Source organism: Onychomys torridus, chromosome 8 (genome assembly GCF_903995425.1).
Source record: "Onychomys torridus chromosome 8, mOncTor1.1, whole genome shotgun sequence".
Taxonomy (NCBI): Eukaryota; Metazoa; Chordata; class Mammalia; order Rodentia; family Cricetidae; genus Onychomys; species Onychomys torridus.
The window spans coordinates 95728174-95753330 of record NC_050450.1 but is presented as its reverse complement, the minus strand read 5'-3'; the positions used below and the strand labels follow the sequence as shown (position 1 = coordinate 95753330).

The window sequence follows — 25157 nt, the reverse complement described above, 5'->3', positions numbered from 1 at the left end:
TCCCAACTCTGTTCCAGGTTAAGCGACTACCCTGCCCCCAAATCTTACATTGACTTCATCACTCCAGTACCTCAGTATGTGACCTTGTTAAAGATACGGTCTTTAGAAAGGTCACCCAAGGTCCGAGGGGCTAGCGAGATGGCTCAGCAGGTAAGGTGCTTGCTGCCAACCCTGATGACGTGAGTGTCATCCCCAGGACCAAACCCACATGGTGGAAAGAGAGAAGTGACTCAGAAAGTTGTGGTTTGACCTCTGCCAGCCTGCTGTGACTTGTGCTCTTGATGAGCAGAGCCACAGTGTTGAGCATGTGCTGCCTCCGTACGAGAGGTATAAAAGCCTGGTCTCTGAGGCCTAGTGGTCTGGGATCAGATCCCGGGTAGGTCCTTAGCAGCAAAGGATGGTGGTCATACCCTGGGTACCTTTGGATTAGAATGAAGGCTGTGATGATAAAGCATGGGTGTTTCAAACAGTGCCCAGCGTGTGATAGAAGCTAAGAGACACTGTGGGTTTCACTCCTGGGAAACCCTGCCATGAGGAAACACTACCACCACCTCCTGTCCTCAGCTCTGCTGAAGCCTGGCCACCCTCTCAGATTGCTCCTGGCCTGGGTGATTTAAGACATGGAAATACCTGCACAGGGTTGCCACACTGTTTCTTCCCTTCCCCTGGGAATAGGTTGGATGCTAGCCCGTAGGTGAACAGTTCTAGAAAATTGTGGCGGTCGATGGGAGCAAGAGGCCCAGAATGCACTGCTCTGAGATAAAGACTTGGGCTATTTGGTCCCTGTACCAGAGCTGTGAGCCACACATTGTCACCCCATCTCACTGCTCTAATTTGGACTAATTTAGAGATTGCCTAAATAGGAAATATTTGCAATATTCATAAGATATAAAGTTTGCGGTTGATAAAATGACTCAGACACAGGTGGCAGAATCTTGAACCGGGTGTGGTCTTTGCCCTTGCTTTGGTTCCTTGCTTTGGTTGGTCTGGGCATTCTCTACCTGTACCCTGTCTTAGCACTGGGCTGGGCCTGGGTCTTGTTTGCTTTCTTTTTAATTATTTTTTTTCTCCTCATATTCTCTCTGTCTTTTGTCTCTTCTCTCCTCCTCCTCTTCCTCCTCCTCCTCCTCGTGCTCCTCCTCCTCCTCCTCCTCTTCTTCTTCTTCTTCTTCTCCTCTCTGTCTCTCTCTCTCTCTCTCTCTCTCTCTCTGTGTGTGTTTGTGTGTGTGTGTGTGACAGACCTTGTGTCATTCATTGGGGCCGTCCATCTTCCCCCTCCCCATTTTTACATACGTGGGTGTGGTGTGGGGGTGTGCTTGCACATGTATGAATGCGTATGTGTGCAGGCGTATGTACACACTGACGCCTAAGGCTGATGATGGGACTCGCCCTTGATCACTCTTCCACCTTGTTTGCTAAGGCAGGGCTCTCAGTCGGGCCCAGAGCTCGCAGATAGGGTTGGTCTCGGTAGCCAGCTTACTCTGAGATCCTCTGTCTCTGCCTTACAGACCCACCAGCATCTGTGTGGGTCCTCATGCTTCCACAGAAAGCACTTCGGCTGCTCGGCTTCTCCCTAGCCTGAATCCACTTTTTCAAGACAGGGCTCAGGGATTCAGGTGGAGTGGTTGCCCTGCAGGCTTCGAGATCTGCAGCTCACTCCACCTCCCAGTGCTGGGGTCACAGAAGTGTGCCCCCCATGCCCATCTTTTGTATGTAGGTGCTGGAGACCAAACTCAGGTCCTCTGGCTTGCAAAGCATTCCCCCATGATTGCTAATTTTCAGACAGTATCTCCCTGCGTAGCCTAGGCTGGCCTTAAACTCACCACCCTCATGCCCCAGCCTCTAGAATGCTGGGCTTACAGGCTAATGCCCCTGCACCCAGCTAAATGTTCTGTAGGTAATGGTGCATTTGTACTGATTTATGGGACACAGTGTGACGTTGCCATGCATATGCACAATGCTTACGTTGGCATGATTAGAATATCTGTCACCTCACTTACCGTTTCTTTAGGATGACATCTGGGGCTCTTTTCTTCTCTTCCTGAGTTGACCCTGAGCAGCCTCTGCAGGGGTCTTTCCCTGCATTTGACCTCCGTTCCTTCACCACTGCCCAGTCCTGAAATCAGCCTCAGTTTCTAAACAATGGTCTGCGGCTCAAACCTTCAGCCTCTCCTTAGTCTGCTTCTCCCTCCCAGTCTCCTCGTTCACATCGCACGGGAAAGGATACCGATAACTGTGTTGTCTTCTTGGGTCTCAGTTCGCTCTCCCAGTAGGAGTTCTGTGAGAGTACCTCCTCTCCAGCACCTCTCAGTGTGTTCGGTAATCTTCACACACAGCAAAAATACAACAGAGGAGGCTGTGAGTGTGGCTCAATGGGTAGGAACACTTGCCACACAAGCATGAGGACCTGAGTGTGATACTAGCACCCTCGTAAAAATCCAGAGGTGGCCACATGGACACCTATAACCACTAAGGTATTAGGGGACAGAAACAGGAGTGTCTGGGGCACTTGCTGGCTCCAAGCCTAGCTCCAAGTTAATAAGAGACCTTGTCTCAAGGGAACAAGGCCAAGGGTGCTAGAGCAGGACACCAGATGTCATCCTGTGGCCTGTATGCGTGAGTAAGGATAGGCAGACCCACACATACACCTTCAAACATAACACACACACACACACACACACACACACACACACACACACACACCCCAGCTGAGGAGTGAATGAGTGGGTCATGACCAAGCAATGAAAATTCCACTGAGGAATGAATGAAATGGAGGAATGAATTCATGTTGAGGAAGGAATGAACGAATGGTTCATGAATGCACAGACACGTCCCACAGAGTACCCTCTTCTACTTGCCTCTTGGTTGTCTACGCTGAGCCCTGAAGTGCTCTTTGATCCTGCCCCACCCTCCCTGGCAGATAGGAAGCTGTCATCTCAAGCCTTAGACACTGCCGTTACCTCCAGCATCACAGTGAGGAAGCCATTTCTGCTAAGCTATCTCGGTATCCACTCTGCTTGCCCTCCCTGTAGATGGAGGTAGCTGCAGGGTTAGGGAAGGGCAGTCTTCAGGCAGCCAAGAGTCAGCAAAGGGATGCACATAGATAGACTCGTGCAGTGGCCCAGCCAAGCACACAGCAGGCCTCGCTTTCCAGAATGGGGCAAATGCCTAGTGGTTCCGCCCTTGGCCCTCTGTAGTGGGCTTGTGTTAGTGGGTCCTTGGGGTCTCTCCAAGGCTCCTCCCTCCATCTCCAAGGAGCCTCATTATAGAGATGCAACAGACTGATGCACGGAGTACACCAGACTTGAGCCCAGGCCCAGCGTTTTCATGGATAGTATTTGTCCTAAAGGTAGCCATGCTAGGGAACCAGACCTGGAGGAGAAGGAAGCCCCGGCCCCAACTTCAAAGAGGTAATTTAGAGTGGACCACAGAACGTGTGCCCAAGGGACAGAGACTGAAAATGTTTCTCCACCTGCTCCCATCCCATCCTCCCCTACAGGAAGTCTACTGGGTGGGTGACCAGGGAGGGATGCCTGCAGAGCTGTTCCCCCAGGCAACCTACCCATTGCTATGAGCAAAAAGCAAGAAGTAATTGGTACAGCTGAGTTGAGGCATGGACAGAGGACATATGCACAAGGATTGATGGCTGCTGCAGATGTGAGGGGGGCGGGGGGGTCTGTATGCTTCTGGTAGGGGATCCTAGCTGCTGTTAATGTTTGTGGGGCTCTAGTGGTATGGGAAGGCTGGGAGATAAAGGATCATGAGAATGATCACTGTTATTATGAAGTCAGCAGCTGGCATTCTTTTCCCTGGGATTCCCTTAATTAGAATGGGCTGCTAAGGTGCCTCTTACCAAGACTGCTGTCAGATGTCAGCATCCTTGAAATGACTCAAAGAGTGGCTGACTACCCCAGCTTTCCTACTGAAAGTCTTGTCGCCAGAATACTTTGGGTCCATGGAGTTGATCACTTAGGCTCTCTGGAGCCATAACCCTGAGGTACAGCCTTCAAAAGGATCGTGGAAGGGGAAGCTACCCCATCCTACTACACACACACACACACACACACTCATTACATTCCCACCACCACAGTCCTTACCTGGCTTTCACGGCTGAAGACATCTGTAATCATTTCAGATATGCCTCCTCCATCATGGTGTTTTCTCTTAAAATTAAAGGACCCAGCCTCTTTTAATTGAAGACATGGCAGAAAAATTCAGAAAACACAAAGGAATTTGCACACTTAGCTCACTCATCATCCGATCACCCGGAAATAAAACAGTGGACATACACTGGGAAGTTTCTTTCCAGATGTTTCCTGTGCAGGTAGACCTACATTTGAGGGAAGTGGCTGCGGTAGAATGAATGCATGGATGGACTCGCTGGCACATGTGCTCCACAGGAGACCATGGGACCGCAAACAGAGGCAGCCCCTCCCTTGGGCTTCTCATCGGGGGACCACGTGGATTAGCTTCCTGGTCTTCCTGAGGGCCGCCGTGTCTCTGTGAGCACAGACCAGGAACCACCCTGCCTCATATTCTCGTAGTGAGGTCAGTCCAGGGTCTCAAAATGAACCACCCTAAATCTCACTTGGCAGATAACACAGCCAGTGTTCCGTCTTGCTGAAAGAGAACTCAAGTGAGTTGGAAATGGCTTTCCCTCCTCCTTCTCTCATTAGGCATTCATTTTCTCCCTGTTAAATGCCTCAAGCCAATGCTAACAAAATTAAACTTGACAGAGATAAATGTGAAGTCCTCAGGACTGAAACTGTTGCGCTCCCCATAAACAGGTGGAGGGAGGTGAGGTAGCTCTTGTGGAAAAACTCCCAGGAAACTGAGGCAACGGAATGCTAGGTCCCATTAACAGAAGCAAGGGGTCCAGAGAAGGAGGGAGTGCAGCCTGGATGTTGGATTTGCTACGAGGTGCTTTGTTCAGGGCACAGAGTTTCCCAACTGACCTGAGGAGAAAATGGGAGTGGCGAAAAGCTCTTGGAGCCACCAGGAAGAAAGATAGATAGATAGATAGATAGATAGATAGATAGATAGATAGATAGATAGATAGATAGATGATAGATAGATAGATAGATGATAGATAGATAGATAGATAGATGATAGATAGATAGATAGATGATAGATAGATGATAGATAGATAGATAGATAGATAGATAGATAGATAGATGATAGGTAGATGATAGATAGATAGATGATAGATAGATAGATAGATGATAGATAGATAGATAGATAGATAGATAGATGATAGATAGATAGATGATAGATAGATAGATAGATAGATAGATAGATAGATGATAGATAGATAGATGATAGATAGATAGATAGATAGATGATAGATAGATAGATGATAGATAGATAGATAGATAGATAGATAGATAGATGATAGATAGATAGTTAGATAGATAGATGATAGATAGATACATAGATAGATAGATAGATGATAGATAGATAGATAGATAGATGATAGATAGATAGATAGATAGATGATAGATAGATAGATAGATAGATAGATAGATAGATAGATGATAGATTGATAGATAGATAGATAGATAGATAGATGATAGATTGATAGATAGATGATAGATAGATAGAGGATAGATAGATAGATGATAGATAGATAGATGATAGATGATAGATAGATAGATGATAGATAGATGATAGATACATAGATAGATACATAGATAGATAGATAGATAGATAGATAGATAGTTAGATAGATAGATAGATAGATAGATGATAGATAGATAGATGATAGATAGATAGATAGATGATAGATAGATAGATAGATAGATAGATAGATAGATAGATAGATAGAGGATAGATAGATAGATAGATAGATGATAGATGGATGATAGATAGATAGATAGATAGATAGATGGATGATAGATAGATAGATAGATAGATAGATAGATAGATAGATAGATACATAGATAGATAGATAGATGATAGATAGATAGATAGATAGATGATAGATAGATAGATAGATGATAGATAGATAGATAGATAGATAAAATAAATAAATAAGTAAATAAAAGAAGAAAACAACTAAAGATGTCTGACCAAGCAGGACATTTAAGGGAAATACCTCAAATTCTTAGCCTCACGGATAGGGCAGAATCTCTTTTTTTGCCTGGTCAGTGGGGGCAAAAACAATGGGTGACCACCTGCTCCGTCATCCACTCTCTTCTTGGACTGTGATGGGGTACAATTGATGGTTGTGGGTCTGGCTCCCCACATGTAAATCAGGGGAGGCCCACCAAAACCCTGAATGACCTCATCATAACTTTATTTCATCTGCAAGACCCTCTTTTCAAAATAAGGATCTGCTATGTTGGGGATCCAGAAGGTCCCCAGAGGCCCAGCTTTTAAAGGTTGGCCCCCAGCCGTTGGCTCTGTTGGGAAGCAGTGGAGTCTTTAAGAGATGGGGCTGGTTGCAGCAAGCTTGGTTATTGGGGGTGTGCCCATGAAGGAGATGGGGAGCCTAGCTCCATCTTTTTTTTTTTTTTTTTTTTGCTCCCGCTACCAGGAAGTGAATGAGCTTCTCAGACTTACGCTTTCATTCCAATATACAACTAGACACTGACCACAGGCTCGAAGAACCACAGGCTGTAACATCAGAAACTGGGGGGCAGAATGAGCCTCTCCTCTCGCCATTCTTTGTCTCCTGTGCCATGTCACAGGGATGGGCAGCTGACTGGCATAGGCACCTCCACAGCTTCTGCCCGTTAGACTGTGTGATGCCTGAGGGCAGCAAAGCTTAGCCACGGTGATGCTGATCTCTAGTCCATGCTAGTTTTTCTCTAGGTATGTGAGAAAGCAGGGGAAAGGGGGGGATAGGGGGATGGAGAGGAAAGGAGAAGGGGAAGGGAGGACCAGAAGAGCTCTTGCAGAGTACACGAATTCAGACTCACTTAGATCATTATCCCACAAAGGGTGGGACCCACCGTGTACGCAGAGCCCCCAAGAAACAGAAGTGGTGTATCTGGAACTGTAGACATTCATGCAGCCCCTGGAAATAACATGCTAAAGAATGCCAGGGAGATAGTTCAGCCAATAAAATGCTATGCAAGCCTAATGACTCGAGTTCAATCCCCAACACCTGCATCAGAAACCAAGAGTGTTGACACATGCTTGCAGTCCCCACCCTGGAGAAGCAGAGGTCTCTGGATGCCAGCCTAAACCATTTGGCAAGTTCCAGGATAGTAAAAGAGCTTGTCTCAAAAAACAAGATCATTGGTCCTTGAGGAAGGACACCCAAAGTTGACTTCTGGCCTCCACCCCCCGTTACATACATGTGTAGCCATGCACACACACACACACACACACACACACACACACACACACACACAGAATAAGTTAACAGGCTATGGATGTTGCTTAGTGTCAGGGTGTTTGCCTAAAATTCACAAGACTTTGCGTTCCATTCCCAACACTTTAAAACCAAGGCCACAGGCCAGGCCTGGTGGTATTAATCCCAGCACTTAGGAAACAGAGACAGGTGAATCTCAGGCATTAAAGGCCAGCCTGGTCTACATAGCAAGTTCAGGCCAGCCAGGGCTACATAGTGAGACCCTGTCTCAAAACAAAAGCCACAAAAGTTAATAAATGGACTACACAATCTTGTTTACAGTTTTATAAAATAATAAATAAATAAAGGGCCTGGGACACAGTTCAGTGGCTGAGCACTTACTTGCTTAGCGTGCTCAAGGCCCTAGGGTCAGTCTCCAGTGCCACAAAAATCAACTCATGCATTTAGTTAAATAATGCTCTAACTGTAGAGTAGAGAACAGTGAAATAGATCCGAAGGATGCTTGGAGCAGATGTTTCTGGGAGCATGCAAGCTAGTGTTCCAGAAGCTCGGCTTTGTCTTCAGGTTTAACATACAAATTCACAACATACTTATGTAGGCAGGCTGAAGCTCTCTTCCTTTGGTGACGTCGATGCTGAGGAGAGGGGCTCCTTCATCTCTCTCATTCCTGGGGTCTTCATGTAGGACTTTTCCTGCATCGTTTGGATGGATAGCGACTTACTATTTTTCTCATTAGAAACTAAAATTTTCTCAAGACTAAAATTCTTGATTGGGGAGATGTTTGTGATCGCGGGTCAGTAGTAATAGCAGGCTATAGATGGTGTCTCTGCTGTCCCATCAAACACGCCACCACAGCCATACCAGAGCCCAGTTTGACAGTCTCTCTTAAAACTAAGCATGTTGCTATCACATGACACAACAGTTGCACCCCTGGGCATTTGTGCCAGAGTGGTAATAGACATGTTTTCTCCCAAGACCTGAACATGAACACCCACAGCAGCCCTGTTGGGGACAGCTGGAAGCAGCAGACATCCTTCAGTGGGTCATGATTCAGCAGAGGATGAGATTTCCACACCATGGAACACTGCCCAGCCATGGAAGGCACAAGCCACCAACACACAAACTGGAGATAAACCTCAGGAGAATTGTGCTGAGTGCAAAAAGCCACTCCCCAAAGGTTACCATACCGTGCCTTAGATCCCATACACCGAACAGTTTTTAAAGGGCAAAACTACTGCAATTGGGAACCCCATGGAGGCTGCTGTGGGGTCCAGACAGACTGGGGTAGACAGGAATGTGTGTGGCTAAAAAAGGGGGGGGGGGGGTTGGGGCACGACTGGAGAGATCCTTTTGATGGAAGAAGATTCTGTATCACATGAGGTCCGTGTTACCGTCCTAGATGTGACATCATGCTGGTTTGGTCAGGAAACTGAGTAAAGGACATCCCATGTCTTTTTATTACTTCTTTATGTATGTGTGGGTGTGGCTGTGTGTGGGTGTGGTTGTACATGTGAGGGCTCACCAGTATGGGCATGTGTGGAAGCCAGAAGTTGACTTTGAGATGTCTCTCAACTGTTTTACTCCCATGCTTGTGTGTGTGTGTGTGTGTGTGTGTGTGTGTGTGTGTGTGTGTGTGTACCTGAGTTACTGTTGGGTCTCCCTTCATGTTCTTCATCAAATGTATTGAGGCCATCTCCAGCTAAAGCCAGATCTCACCATTTGTGCTAGTCTGACTAACCTGCTCTGAATCCCCTGCATCTGCCCACCCCACGCACCCCACACACCCACCTCCAAAGCACACCCCACCTGGGATTCCAGGCTGGCCTTCTTACCTATCAGACTTTTCCATCCTTTCTGGGGTCTGAACTCCGGCCCTCACATTTGCGTGCTGGGTCGTCACTCCAGCCTTCTCCCCTTATTTTTTGACACAGGGTTCCTCACTGAGCCTGGAGCTTGCTGGTTGTGTCTAGACTTTGCTGGTTGGCTGGTGTGCTCAGGATCTTCCTCTCTCTGCCCACCTTCCCATACCTTGAGGTTACAGAGCACCCCCACACCTGGCTTTCTACACAGGTATTCAGGTCTCCTACCTGAGTGGCAAGTACTTTACCCACTGAGCCATCCCCAGCCGCGCCCACCCCTCTCTCTATTTTTGTTTTACAAGAGCATATGAATCTACAGTAATTCAAAATAAGGTAAGGTATGGTTTTTTTTTTTAAATAAAAACTGGGGTCCAGGAGTAGAATATATGCTTTGACTGAGCAAGACTTGGGATCAACTCCCAGCAACTCTTAAAACTGGAGGAGAACCCTACCTGTATGCATGGGCGTAGGAGGATGTGGGAAGACAGACCACAAACCTGAGAAGTCAGCCACAGGATTGTTGCTCTCAAGAGCTTATTTTCTTCTTTTCCAACCTCTTATTATTTGACTTGTTCCAACAAGTAGGTGCGACTTGGTGATTTCTTCAGACCCATGAAGTGGCAAAAAAAAAAAAAAAAAAAGCAACAGAGAAGTGTTGGGATGGGCATTTTTGTTTTCCTGAAAGGGCTGGTTCTGGATCTGTGGGGACATTTTTTTAATCTGAGGTGGCAGGTCCTAGGAATGAGGTGAAGGCTATGGCTGGTCCACTCGAACCTTTGCCAGGCTACCAACCCTCAGACATCCCGGAACCAACCCATTCTAGCTGTCTACCCCTCCCTTCACCAACCCCTACATTTGTTCACCGACTCAGCCGCTCAGGGACACCTGAAATAGAAGACTGACCAGCAGCAGCATAGTCATCACCATAGGCCGAGAACCACCTCGGTACCTTGCCGCTACCATCTCATGTTCTAAGGGACCTAGGAGGCAAGAGCTGAGGTTGTTACCACTGTGTAGGTGGGGAAACTCCAGGTTACCTGTGTTCCCACAGAAAATACTGTGAAAGTGCACCCCACCCAAGGTATCGCCTCGGAGACCCTCAGTCTGTTGTCTGCACCTCTGACCTGGGGTGCTACAGTGCATACAGGTCTTTGGAGGAGCAGCTGAAGGGAGATAGAGGAAGAGCTTGGTGTTGGACAGCTGGTCAGCAGCTCATTTGTAGCCAGGTAGGAAAATGGCGTGCTTCCGGAAGGCTCAGCAGGGAGCGCCTAGTTGGACACACGGGAAGACAGAGGTGCCTCTGGCACACACTCAGCCTCCAGTACTGCTCCCACCCACTGTGAGGTCAGGCCGGGCTGCTAGAGACCAGCGGGATGCTTGGCAGCAGCTGCGACAAACGATGCACTGGCTACAGCTGGAAATAGACCAGCTCTGACCAGTTATGGGGTGGGGGAGGAAGAGTTCCGAGTCAGGCGGCTGACGAGGCTTGAGGAGTTGGCAAGCACAGGCACAGAGTGACTTGACTCCTCCGTCCATCATGTGACTCCCTCTCTGCTGGGGTGTTTAGTGATGGGCATTCCCAGGCTCCAGGGCAGCAGAGGATTAGGAGAAAATGGATGGAAGATTCTGGAAGGGAGAAGTGCCCTGTCCTCCTGCAGTTACTGAACAAACTCTTCCACCCTTTTAGCCCTTCTGGAAGTTTCTCAGCTCTCTACCATCAATCAGATTGAGGGGGGTGGAGTCTTGAGTCCATCCCAGCATTTGGCGTAAGGGATTTGCACCGTACTGTAGATGTACCACCTGACTTTTGCCCTTACGAGTCTCGTTCTGCCTGAAAGGCCCTCTGCCCATTCGTCAGGAACAAGTTCCTGGTCATTTTTCAAGCTGCACCTCAAGAATCCCCTTGAGTCCGGGTATCTCACCTGCTGTTTGGAACCTTTCTGTCCAACAGTGACTAATGGTGTGTTGTTTCGTTCTTGAGGATGACAAGGCTCAACCATAAGTGATACGGTTGTGATTGAGGTTCATCTGTTCTCTCTGTGTGTATCCTCTCTTCTCTCTACCCCTGTGGCCTGCCCAAAGTTTCCATGTCTGGAATGAATAGTTCTGTGAACCCACAGGACACTCACAGCCTGTGTTTCCCCTTGTCTCTTCAGGCATCTACAAAGGACACTGTTTCAGGATCAACCACTTTCCAGAGGACAATGATTACGACCATGACAGCTCAGAGTACCTCCTTCGTGAGTGACAAATACCCCAGCTCTGTGTATGAGGAGGGGAAGGAGGGGAGGGGCTAGAGAGGTGAGCCCTGGGGACTTGGCCCCAGCTCTTTGTATGAGGAGGGGAAGGAGGGGAGGGGCTAGAGAGGTGAGCCCTGGGGACTTGGCCCCAGGTCTTTGCCCTGGGGACTGTGAGCATTTTTATTCAGAAGTCCTGAGCTCAGAAGGTGGGGTTTATTTAGCCCAACAGTGCCCTGGTCTGTGGATGCCCTGTGTGTGGATGGGTACACAGGATGGATGGATGGCCAAGGCCCCTGGTCCACAAACAGTGAGGCCCAAACAGTGGGGTGCAGCTTCAAGGGACCTCTGGTGGGACAAGTGAAGTTACAGATAGGGACTTCCACTGGGGATATAGCTCAGTTGCTAGAGTGCTTGCCTAGTATGTGCAGAGCTTGGGTTCCATCCCAGCACTGTTAAAACCCAGCTTGGTAGCACATGCTGTAATCTCAGTACTCAGGAGGTGGGGAGGGTCAGGAATGTGAGGTCATCCCTCTGCTATTTAGTAAGTTTGAGGCCAGACTGGGTTACATGAGCCCCTGTCTCCAGTTTTTAAAAAGAAAAGGTGGGGCTGGAGAGATGGTTCAGTGGTTAAGAGCACTGGCTGCTCTTCCAGAGGACCTGGGTTCAATTCCCAGCTTCTCACACCCACGTGGCAGCTCACAACTGTCTGTAACTCCAGTTCCAGGGGATCTGACACCCTCACACCAATGAACATAAAATAAAGTTAAATTTAAAAAAAAAAAAAAAGGAAGAAAGAAAGAAAGAAAAGATACGAGGTCTCTGAGCCCAGTATGATTGCTCACAGCAATAATCCCAGCACTCAGGAGACAGAGGCAGGAGGACCAGGAGGCTAAGGTCCTCCTCTGCTGTGGAATGGATCTGAGGCCAGCCTGAGCTCTATGAGGCCCAGTCTTGAAAAAGCTAAAAAGCTCTGCCCAGGCCTGACAAGCATCTGAAGCACACGATGCAGGATTAACTCCGCAGCCAAGACAGCTTCCTGAGGGGCTAGAAACCCCAGAGATGGTGATGGAGGTGGCAGGGTATGCCCTGACAGGTGGCCCTAAGTCCCTTCAGCCCCGACAAATACAACACTGCCTCTGCCTATGCTCTGCCCTTAAGCTCTTGCTCCCAGCTGATCCTGTGACTGGGTGATGCCTCCCAGTTGGTACCCACAGTACATGCTGAACCCCAAAAGATGAACTTCCCTGCTCCTGAAGTCTGTGCAGAATTCACCTGTGGGCCTCTGAACACCTCTTCTCCAGAACGCAGGGAGCCTCAGCCAGAGAGAGGCTAGAAACGGATGCCAGAATGTCTGTCGTTCCTCCTTCTCCATCAGCGAAAAGACACAAAGAGCTGCTTCTCACAGCGCCCCTGGAGCTCAGGCTCAGCCTCACACATGGAGAATCGATACCAGTGTGTCCTTAGAGAGAGCACAATTCACTGTGCACCTGATTATGGCTCTTTTTTTTTTTTCCCCTACAAGAAAGGATTTGGATTATGAGTCATCTGATGAAATAGAACAGTGTGCGGTTCCCATGGAGCTGAGGCCATGTCAGGCTGCTCCAGCCAGGCCCAGAACCTGAAATAATATGGCCAGAGCCCTGCCTCCAATCCGCCTCCCTTATCTTCTCCTCTTTTATCTTCCTGTCCTGATTCTACATATTAGGGGCCACACTCTCCCAGGTAAATGAGATCCCCTTAGAGTGGCCGTGGATCACTGTGGAGGTTGCAGAGCGTACCACTCAAGGATTGCTGCTTGCATAAATTACAGTGTGAGTGGCATCCTTCTGGTTCTGCAAGGCAGAGCATGTGAAAGGGAGCTGGAAGGACAGGGCTGAGTGGCAAGGGCTGTGACCCTTAGGACAGAATGTAGCAGCTTTGCTTTGCAGCTTGGCAGAGAGAAGCCTTGGGAAGAACTCCATCAGTGGCACTGTTGCCCAAAAGCCAGAGTTGGGAGCCTTGGTGGTCTAGTCCACAAAGTCATCCTCCTGGGGTCCAGGATGGGATAGAAAAGGACAGAGTAAGGATCTGGCATCACACAAAGCATGTGACCAGAAGCTCTGGCCCTGGTGCTACAGGTCACCCTCCAGCAGTGTCCCCTGGTACCCAGGGGACTGGGAGTGTCTCGGAGTAATAGTATCAGTGTGACAGTTGCCTCTCTCACAAAGCACATGTTCTCCAATGTACCAGATCCCTAGGGTAATAAGCCTAGGGAAGGAATGACAGATGGCCCCCAGGCCTACAGGCTTTGGCTAATGGCGAGTTTGCAAGTAGGAGGCAGAGATGACTTCTTAATAAGCTAGTGTGTGTCCAGTCAGTGACTGTGGAAGTAGGGACACTTGGCCCTGAAAACTGATTTCCACATTTCCCCAGAACATAGAGCAACCTGAAGCCAGCTGTATACGAAACTCTGAGACCTGTGAAGGTCATAGTCCCTGTAGCCACAGGGCCTATGTCTCCCTGATTCTCAGTATTCAGCCTCTGGTCTCTGTCCAGACTGTTATTTCCAAACTGGAGAGAAGCCCAGGAGAGTGGTCTCAAGGGGCCCATATGATGATCTTATTTATTTCCTCATTCATTTAACAGAAACTTGTGTGTCTTGTGCCTGTCACCATCCTGAGCAAGTGGAATACAGTGGCATGGAGACAGCTCTGGTAGCAGAACATAAGTTTGGAGATCACAGAAGGTTCTATGGCCTCCTAAGACAGCAGCCCAGCAGGCCCAAGGCTAGGGAGCTCTCACCCTATCTTAGAAACTTCAAAAACAAGTCACCCGTGACCCTCAAGTTCCTAAGCCTCCTAGAGAAGCTGGATTTGCATCTTGAGTCACGTTGTCATCACTGGATTCCTGGGGGCCTCTGAGCATTGCACATTCACAGTGTGGGGTTTGAGGGAGTCACCGCTCCATAACCTCCATAGAGTCTTATCTGGTGTCTTATCTCCATCACCCCTGCCTGTCTCGCCCCCAGGCCCTGGCACCTCCCCTCTAGGTTCAGGCTTTCCAGTTAGATGGAGGGTGCTCTGTGCCATGGCACAGTGCTGGTGTCTGTGAGTTCACAGTGAAGCCTAGAGTGTGTTATGAGACAGGGCCCATCCTCCAGACAGATATCTGTCATCCCCATGGCTTGATGTGGTCTTGTGGAATGACTGACACTAGCCTCTCATCCCTCAGACACGTGTTCGGCAAGGCACTGAAGCAAGGAGAACTCAAGGGACAGGGACTTGGAGGACTCACCTGGATGGAGGGCTCTGAGCCACAGGTCTCCATTGCCTTTGAAGGAACTGGAGCACCCTTCCCTCTGGACCACCTGACTGGTCTTCAGAAGGCAGGGCAGGGTCTTGACCTGAGTCCGGCCAGCTCAGCTCAGAGGCCCATTTCAGAAGCACACAGGAAGCCTCCTCCCAGAGCCTGCAGCTACAAGAAAGCGAGAGGGGTCGGGAGGAAGTGCTGGGGAAAGGCGTTCCATTTAATACCCCCACACAATCCCTTCTCTGTAGAGCAAGGGCTCACACTGTGGGTGTACAGAAAGGAGACAAACACCGCCTTCAGAGGCTACAAGGCCCCAAGCCAGTCAGCTGGCTCAGGAGGGGCACATACCCGCACTTCCTGACTCTCAGTCCTCTGCCGGCGCCACCAAGGCCCACGTAACTGGATTTCTCTAGAGCTGTGAGGACACGGAGAAGGCCAGGCTCTGAGCATCATCTCCCTTGCCTTTGTTCTCTTCCTCTGACCTCCTTGCTATCTACCCAAATGCTCAGGGTGGAGACCGGAAGCCTGCCGTGTGCTCTGGCGGGCGTTCACTTCCTAGGGGGCGGTAGCAAACCATCATGAACCAGGCGACTGAAAGCAACAGAAATTGACTCCTGGGTGGCAGCTGGACGTCAAAAAGGGGACACGTTTGGCAGGACTCTGCCCCTCCACATGGAGTGAGACTCTCCCTGACACTACTGCAGTTAAGGAGCACCAGAATTTCCTGACCATGTCTCTGCCCTCTGGCTCCATCCTCATAACCTTATCCGTTGTCTAAGATGTTTATCCCTGGACTCAGGGACCACTTGGTCCATTCAGGATGGTCTCATCTTGAGGCTCCTAAAGTTCCCAAAACACATATGTAATGCCTTTTTCCAGAGGAGGCCACAGGGAGAGGGCACAAGTCAAGCCCTCCAGCATGACATCACTACTGTGGCCAAGTTATGAAAAAGTGAACTCGGGTGGTCATTGAGGTTCCCTGGCCCTGCCCCCACTGCTGATCATGGGTAGGACAAGGATTCAGACAAGGTTCTGCTGGCCAACATGGTAGACAGTGTCTCACCGTGCCCTGCTGCCTCTTCTGTGGCTTGCACGTGTTATGAGCTTGGATATCTTCATCTGTAGGCACGGTGGTGATTTGCTGGACATAACTAGTCACTTAGAAAGTGCATGATACAGCTGGCCTTGTGCTTATCACTTCACAGAGACAAAAACCAATCACAGCACAGTGGGCTCCACTAACCCACGGTCTTAATTTGTGAGATTTTAGTCCTTATTTGTGGCTTTACTTTGTGGGATTTTAGTCAACAATAGTTCAAATTCATGAAATGGAAAGTGCCAGAAATAAAGAAGCCATAGGCTTTAAAAGTAACTTTTATTACAGTGTAGTGTGTTCCAGTGGTTCTATTTTATTATTAACCACTATCAGTCCCTTTCTATATTTGATTTGTCAATTAAATTGTATCACGGTGGACTGGCAAGAAGGCCCCCGATAAAGGTTCTTGCTATGTGTGCAAGCCTGGTGACCTGAGTTCTATCGTGGAACCCCCATAAAGACAGGAGAGAACTGAGTTCACAGAATTGTTCTCTGACCTCCACACATGGGCTGTGGCACATGCACCCACATGACAGTAATAATAAATGAAAATTTTTTTATGTTAATTTTATCATGGGTGTATAGGTATAGGAAAACACAGCGTCCTTATGGGTACTTGGAATGTACCTTCTTACAGATGAGATGCTGAGTTACTAAACCATGTTAGTGGGGGAAGTAAGTTTTTGAAGAGTGAAGCAATTTGTCTAAGAACACACAGCATGCCACAGAGCAGGATGACACCCAGTCCCATTTAGTGTGCCAAAGCCTGTTCCTCCGACCATTGATCTAAGCTGGCTCTTGGGGCACACCATTCCCAGCCTTCTGATGAACCTACGGGACCATTCAGGAGAGAACTTAGTGGGCTGTGAGCTGTTGCATGAATGTCCTGCCATCCAGAACATTAGTGACTGTTAGTGTGGCTTCTCCAGTGCCACTGAGGGACTCCAATCCCTCCCACCCAGAAGAAGTGCTACCCACACCCAGAAAGAGGCCCAGTAACCTGCAGGCAGGTATCACCATCACCATAGGTCACTTGCCTTCTGAAAGAGTAAATAGCCAACCTAGAGCCATCGTGCACCCAGGGCCGGCAGCAGGACTCCTGGGAGAGACACCTTGGCATGCAGGGAGGATGGCTGGACTCACTGCCCTCTCTGCTGTTTCACCCCTGGCCTAGGCATCGTGCGAGCCTCCAGTGTCTTCCCCATCCTCAGCACCATCCTGCTCCTGCTTGGAGGGCTCTGCATCGGCGCTGGGAGGATCTACAGCCGCAAGAACAATATCGTCCTCAGTGCAGGCATCCTCTTTGTGGCCGCAGGCAAGTGGGGGCTACCCCTCTGGGACAGGAGCGGGGCGATAGTGGCGCACCTGAGCGTGTGGTCTCCACTGCCAGGAGTGTGCACCCTGGTGGGAGGGCAGTCCGAAATCAGTGGGTGGTTAACATTAAAGGGCAGGCATGTAAGACTGAAGCAGGGGACGGGCAGTGACTGCTTAATGGGGTTTCCTTTGGAGGAGATGACAGTGTTTCAAGTGGGATTTCACACATTGTGAAGGGTAGCACACATTGCAAGTGCACGAAATGCCATTGGACTGTATCCTTCAGAAAGGTTAATTTGATAGTGTGCAAATTTCACCTCATCTCAGAAAGTCGGGTATATGAAGTACAACCAAACCTGTAACAGGCTCCAGAGCTGGCTGAGTTGGTGGATGTCAGGAAGGAACCTGGAGATTCCCCGGATGCCAAGTCCCAAGGGAGTTTGCCATGTAAAGACAGGCTGAGGGACTGTAGTAGAAAGGCACAATAACATCCATTTACTTAGCGTAGGATTGTGTTGGCTGTTACAAGCTAGCTAGAGATGAACTGAAGTATATTGGGGGTTGGGTGGGTTACAGGTAAATGCTGCACTATTCTAAGAGACATGGTCATCACTGATTTCAGGTTCTGCTGGGAAATGTATAGCTTATCTTTCACAAACACCTGGTGGGGAACAGGACTTGAGGGAAAAGTAGCCAGCAAGCTGGCTGTGGTGGTGCACAGCTCAATCCCAGCTGGGAGGTGGAGGCAAAAGAATCAGGAGTTCCAGACTGGGAAAGATGGCTCCATGGCTAAGCACACTGACTGCTCTTGCAGAGGACTGGAGTTTGATGACCAGCACACACATGATGGCTCACAGACATCTGTAACTCCTCTTCCAGAGGATCTGATGCCCTCTTCTGGCCTTTGCAGGCAGACACATGGTGCACAGACAGATATGCATGCAAGACACCGATACACATATACACAAAACAATTTTTTAAAATGAGGATCAGGAATTCAAAGCCAGCCTCGGCTACTTGGGGAGGTCTGAGCCAGCCTGGGTTATCCAATCAAAAGGAAAGAGAGGAAGGAAAAAAGGAGGGAGGGAAGGAGGGATGAAAAGAGGGTAGAAAGAAGGAAAATTTGTTACCAAGCCAGGTGTGGTAGTGCATGCCTGTAATCCCAGCACTTGGGAAGTGGAGAATCAATTGGAAGTTCAAGGTCATCCTCAGTTACCTAAGTTCAGGACAAGCTTGAGCTACATTAGACTTTTTCTCAAAAAAATAAAAGTAAGTTACCATAATTAATAAATGTCAAGGAGAAGACCGGCCAGCATCCCACATTCATGCTGTGAGTCTGACCTTTAGTCTCTCCCTGCCCCACCTCCCTTTCAGGCCTCAGTAACATCATCGGCATCATCGTCTACATTTCCAGCAACACAGGCGACCCCAGCGACAAGCGTGACGAGGACAAAAAGAACCATTACAACTACGGCTGGTCTTTTTACTTTGGAGCCCTGTCGTTCATTGTGGCGGAGACCGTGGGCGTCCTGGCTGTAAACATTTACATTGAGAAAAATAAAGAGTTGAGGTTTAAGACCAAGCGGGAATTCCTTAAGCCTTCTTCCTCCTCTCCTTACGCCAGGATGCCGAGCTACAGGTACCGGCGACGGAGGTCCAGGTCCAGTTCAAGATCCACTGAGGCCTCACCCTCCAGGGATGCCTCTCCCGTGGGCCTGAAGATCACTGGGGCCATCCCTATGGGTGAGCTGTCCATGTACACGCTGTCCAGGGAACCCCTAAAGGTAACCACGGCTGCCAGCTACAGCCCAGACCAGGATGCTGGCTTCCTGCAGATGCACAACTTCTTCCAACAGGACCTAAAGGAGGGTTTCCACCTCAGCATGCTGAACCGGCGGACGACTCCCGTGTGACCTGCCCACCCATCTCAGCACCGGCCTCCCCCAGACTGGCTGTTTCTGTGACACACAACAGGGTGACCCTTAAAAGAATAGACAGTGAACTGGAGCCAAGGGCAACCCTCCCTGGCCTCCAAAAGATGCCATGGGCTAGCTAAGAGTGAAGGAAGCCTGGAGACTGGAATCAGGGCTAGGGAAGAAACCGAAGGCTAACTTTCTCCCAAGACAGGGTGTATTGCTGTCCTCCTGAAATTTCCCAGGAGGCTCAAGACTTTTCCAGAAGCTGCATCAGCCTGCCTCTTGGAAACCAGGAAACCAGTCATGCCAGAAGATGTCAAACCCTTTCCCTTTCCGTGGGCACAGGGCCACAGGAAGGCTTCTTCCGGAACTGGGACCTCTGGGCTCCCATCAGCTGTTTCCCACCCAGAAGTTCCTGTGACCTGGAGCCCAGAGTGAATGAGCCGAAGCTCACTCCATTCCCCTCTGCCTCCCTCTCTTGGCCTCTGTATGGCAGTCTGGTAGAGCCTATGTTGTAAACATCATCCGTCCTAAAGAGAAAGCTCTATGGCTAACTGGTGCTTCGGCCTTGAGCTGTCCTGTGGCCGGCGTCTCTCCACCTCAGGAGACCAGGAATCCAGGGCAAAGGCAGAGACTCTGTAGGCTTTCCTACCTGTTTCCAGAAGTTTCCGCTGAGCTCAGAATGGGCAGGACGTACTCACTAAACTTGGAGATCTGGAGGATTCTGTGGGTCTGAGGAACCACACTGTCCCCTGAACAATGGGGGACCCTGCTGGGGGCGGAGCCATACTCCCACTTCCAAACTGGTGTTCCGTGACAGATGTATAAACTTCAGTATGAGAAAGGGGAACCTGAGGGTGAGCAGAGACGAAAAAGAGCAAAGACAGAGCATCATTTCCAAGTGGTTCTGAATGGTGGCACACTGAGAACCAACAGCAGCAGAACAAGCCACACTCAACTCCTCATCCTAAAAAGTAGCAATGGCATCTCCCCTGACTCCTGTCCTAATTTATTCTGCCGACACCCAAAGGACTCCGTGGACATGTGACTCAAGGGGCCGTCCTGGGCTTTCTCACTTTGCCTGAATCTGAGGATGAGTTCTGTGTTTTATAGTTTGTCCAGCCGTTCCCCCTTCCCCTCTCGAGGTGAGCAAACACCATGTGAGTGTGTCCAGATTAGGAAGAACTCTCCAGAAAGTGGAGCTTACCCCCTTTTCTATAACACGCGTGCTTTCTAAGGATCAATTGTTTCTTACTTTTTGAGACTTCTTAATCCAATCTTGAACAGTCTTCTGTGACCCCAGTAACTGTCTCACCTAGAAGTGACAAGCCAGTTCTTACCTCAGTCACCTGCTCATGGAGCCCCCTAGGCTGACTCAGAGTTCAGACCCAGGTCCATGTGTCCTTCTCTGCCTGCCCTTCATTCCCCACCACACACACACACACACACACACACACACACACACTAAAGAAAGACATCCCATGTCATAGCTCCAGCCAACTGCCCATGAGTTAGTGAGCTGAGATGTGAGCATGTCGGGGCTCCTTTGTTCTTGCTCAGAACCATCCCCTCCTGGCCAGGTTGGCTCCTCAGCATGTGTCAAAGCATGCACAGCAGTGAGCAAGAGTCAGTGTCAAGATGTGTGGTCTGTCCATGCTGCAGGCCCTCGCCCTGCCCACCTCCCCCCACCCCTCCTGTATCACCATTAACATCTTCGGAGACTGAAGGAAGCCCCGGCCCCCAGGGAGACCCGAGACCTGTCTCATGTCTCTTCTGGAAATAAAGCAGCCTATGGTAAACTTCCACACAAGCTACCTTCCCAACTGTAGTTTCAGAAGTTTCCTCGGTTCCACATGAGAAAGCTGTGTTCCGATGAATCCTACCTCTTGTCCAGCCCTAGGCAGAGTACACAGGCCCACTCCGGAAACAAGAGGGAGCCGGAAGGAAAAGGAAGAAGAGACTGTAGAACATGGAGAAAAGCCTCAGCTGCCCCAGCCCTCACAGCCTTTCTCCACCGACTGTTGGCCTCACTCTGGGGACCCTGGTCACTCACTGGCTTGCCCTTCCTGTGGGAAAGGGAGTAGAGCTAGACTGTACTTCTGACAAGCTTGGATCTGGCTCCTTCTCTGAAAGGACGTGAGGCCTGAGCCCATTTTCCCACCCTCCTCTGTCCCGTCTCCCCCCCTGTGTGTTTCACCAGTTAAGCCCCTGTGATCCTGTACCCACCAGTGGTTTGGGGTTCTTAGTTCTCTCTCTCTTTTTTTTAATTAAATAAAAACATTTTTAAAATGTTCTCTTTTTGATATGGTAGGTGGGGGAATGCTTCCCTGGAGTCCTTATGGGTGTCTGGTATCCCAGGTGTAGGAATTGTGTGGGGCATCCAAGAGGAGGGTGACAGGGTAAGGTTGGACACCATGTGGACAAGACTCTGGCTTGACCCTGAGGACCAGATTAAGCTTTGACCTCTGGAGAAGGTACCACTAAGATGCTTTTCCATGGATAAGCCGGGAGCAGCTGAGCAAGTCACTGGTGGGACTTGGCAAAAGCCTGAACTCCCTGAGCCATGGGAAATCAGCAAACCCAGAGACACTAGGCATCCTTCTAAGGCAGAAGAAAGAGGGCTAAGAACAGGACATTGAGTTTAGACAAGCTGGGGCGGAGGTGTGGGGACAGCACTGTGCTCTGGTTTCTTAGTCCTCTTTCAAAAGCATGTCCCCAGGTCTGCTGAACCACCAGGACCCACAGCCTGGGGAGTTCGGGCTTTTGCTGGGTTCCACCAGTGACCAGGCTGAAGACCAGCTGTGCTGCCAGCCTGGAGCCAGTTCTGCTTGGAGCTAGCACCTTGTGCCAAAACGCCCGTGTCTACGGTTTATTCTTAGCCTGGAGGAAACCCTGGCTCAGCAGAAGCTGCCCAGCCCTCCTGGGCCAACTCTTGTGCCAGGCTGCATTTAGGGACCTGCCACCACCTCCTGTAGTCACATGGTCACGTGTTTAGTTCAGCTAAAATTGCTGCCCCCAATAACTTGCAGAGCTAGGTCTGTTAGAACCAACACAGAAATCAATGTTGTAGTTCCTTAATGAAAATAAACTCCAGGGCTAGAGGTAGGGGGATGGCTCAGTCAGTAAAGTACTTGCTTTGCAAGCATGAGGACCTGAGTTCGATCCTCAGCACCCACTTAAAAACCCCAAGCCTAAGGTGGTGGACACTGACAATCCCAGTATTGGGAAGGCAGAGACAGGAGGATCTCTGGTGCTCTCTCTGGCTGATCAGATGACCTACAAGGTCAGTGAGAGACCATGCCTCAGAGGAGGTGGTCAGGGTTCCCGCAGATGGTCTCCATGCATACACACACACATGTAAACCACACACACACACACACACACATACACACAATTTATTTATAAAAGAAGAAAAAATAAACACACATAGCCTAGCCATAGGCCACCTCAATAGCCACCATTCTACCCTCTGCTGTTACTCAAGAGTAGGTTGACCACACACTCAACAGCCCCAAGTGCAAATGCTGAACATGAAAGGATGTCATTTCTCGTATTAAGTGCACCCAGTAGAGTGTGGAACAGGCCCTGGTCTATGCTGTCAGTGTAGACACTCAGAGGCCCAGGCTGTGGAGGTTCCCCTGTGGCAGGTGGAAGATGAGAGTAGATGATTTGAGTTTTATTGGACCAGGAAGTTGTGACCTGCTGTCCACACTCCATCAGCCAGAACTCAATAACAACAGTGCATCCAAGAGAAAGTAGTTGTCTTAGGGTTACTGCATGAATAGATGCCATGACCACAGCAACTCTTTTTTTTTCCCTTGGCTTTTGTTTTTTGGGTTTTGGAGACAGGGTTTCTCTGTGTAGTCCAGGCTGTCCTAGAATTTGCTCTGTAAATCAGGCTGGCCTGGAACGCAGAGATCTACCTGCCTCTGCCTCCCAAGTGCTGGGATTAAAGGTATGTACCACCACCACCCAGCACTCTTATAAAGGAAAACATTTAATTAGGGCTGGCTTACAGTTTCAGAGGCTTAGTCCATTGTCATCAGTGGGAAGCATGACAGCATGCAGGTAGATACAGTGCTGGAGAGGTAGCTTAGAGTTCTACATCTGGATCAGTAGGCAGGAGGAAGAGAGAGTGACACTGGGCTTGGCTTGAGCTTTTGAAACCTCAAAGCCCACCTCCTGTGACACACTTCCTCCAACAGGTGCACACCCACTCCAACAAGGCCACACCTTTAATAATGCCACTCCCTATGAGCCTAGGGGGACCATTCTCATTTCAACTACCACAGTAGGAATGTAATCTGCAGGAGGAGAAAAGAGTTTGGGGAGCAGCTGACCAGTCTCTGCCCCTTGTGGACACCTTTTGGTACCTCCTCTTCTGCCTTCCTACTCCCAAACTTTTTGAGGCGTGCTCACTTAGAAGTAAAATTTCTGTGACAGTACCAACCTCTATGTGTCCCAAGCCCCTTCTTGGGATCCTACATGGTATCTGGCCTCATTTCTGCTCCAGATGTCCTTTGTATAAAATGAGTCTGTGTCACCCTCTTCCCAAGTGAGGAAGAGGTTTGAGCTCAGGCCTTTATCACACACAAGAGAATACCACCATTGAACACGTGACCAGAAGGCCTGGCCTCACCTCATCCCACCTGCTCATCATAGAAGAATCAAGTTCAAAGATGGAGAGAGAGAGAGAGAGAGAGAGAGAGAGAGAGAGAGAGAGAGAGGAAGAAATAAAAGGAAGGCATTCTTTTAAATTTCATAGCTATTAAAAGGGAGACACATCACCTTTCCAATGGGAGAAGAGATTTTATACTGCAGGGACAGTTGCCAATGTCTGGAGACATTTCTGCTTGAAGCAGGTGCATTTGGGTCTTCTGGGAGTGACCAAGGATGTTTCTAAATCTTGTACAGTGCCCAGAATAGCCTCCCGGCCCTCAGAATGGTCTGTTTCAAACATCAGTAAACCCAAGGCCAAGAGCCCCATGCAAGCCCAACTTCAGGGTGGAAATCCAAGGCACAGAAAGGGATGATCACTCGTGCAAGATGACACAGCAGCTTTGGGGTACTTATGTCTAGACCATGAACATAAAACATTTTTTAGCTGGGCAGTGGTAATTCATGCTTTAATTCCAGCACTCCAGAGGCAGAAACAGGTAGATCTCTTTGAGTTTGAGGCCAGTCTGGTCTACAAAGCAAATTCCAGAAGAGTCAGAACTGTTATACAGAGAAACTCTGTCTTGGAAAAAAAAAAAAAGAAACAACCCCCCCACACACACACACACACACACTTTTTATTTTTTTATACTTCAAGTCCCTTTTTCCTGCCACGTTAGGATTTCTGCATCATTGTTGAGCCACACATTTCCAAAATAGAAATTGGGGGTTGAGGAAGGACATGGGAAGATGGCCCATTGTGGGTGAAGGATAGGGAGCCTCCTTGAAGTCTTTGTCCCTGGATTTGGGGAACAGAATGTTAGTAGACTTGAACAAGCCCAGCATGACACATGGGCACACTGCATGGCAGTGTCTTCCTCCTCTACCCTCATCCAGCAGCTGCAGTGATGTGGCCAAGGGCCAGGAAAGATCCCAATAAAACCTCAGTTCCTCCTGCCTTCCCCTGAGGGCAGCAGCAGTGAGCAGCTATCACAGCCCCCCATTCCCACTATCCAAGGAAGAGGTTGCCACCAGGATCTTCCTTTGAGAGAATGACTTAGACTTTAAACAAGGAAATGCTGTAAAGTACCCAGTTTAAACACTTCATTTGAGGGTCTAGAAGCATGGCATAATGGTTAAGAGCATGTACTACTGTTGCTGAGGACCTGAGTTCAGTTCCCAGCATCCACATAAGGTGGTTCAAAATCTGTAATTCCAGTGCCAGGAGATTGGATGGATGCCTCTGGCCTCAGCAAGCTCCTGCACTCATGTGCACATACCCACACATGAACACAAACATTTACACATAGTTAAAGTAATAAACCAAATAATTTTTTAAAAGACTGCATTTGAATCCTCAAGAGTGTTCTATTGGGGAAATTATTAAGGCCACTCCACGTAGTTAAAAGAGAGGTTTCTTTTATGGGGTAGCTTACAAATGAAGGTTTATAGGTTGCAGGGTCTAGGAAA

General features: G+C 49.1%; 1 protein-coding gene and 1 long non-coding RNA gene across 2 annotated transcripts in view; one reads left to right on the top strand and one right to left on the bottom strand.

Moving 5' to 3' along the window:
• The window catches only part of Cacng4 (calcium voltage-gated channel auxiliary subunit gamma 4), a 61364-nt gene extending 40042 nt beyond the window's left edge, over window positions 1-21322 (top strand). The window contains exons 2-4 of the mRNA XM_036196837.1: window positions 11334-11417; window positions 16976-17116; window positions 18490-21322. Of these exons, the coding sequence (XP_036052730.1) occupies window positions 11334-11417; window positions 16976-17116; window positions 18490-19028 (764 nt within the window). The 3' untranslated portion in view covers window positions 19029-21322. The remainder of the gene's footprint in view (window positions 1-11333; window positions 11418-16975; window positions 17117-18489) is intronic.
• LOC118589504 lies at window positions 7628-12923 on the bottom strand. Its single transcript, XR_004945673.1, has 3 exons — window positions 12690-12923; window positions 9675-9779; window positions 7628-8010 (listed from the first exon to the last, which is right to left on the bottom strand). It is a non-coding gene; the product is annotated as an uncharacterized LOC118589504 (long non-coding RNA).
• Window positions 21323-25157: the final 3835 nt, after the last annotated feature.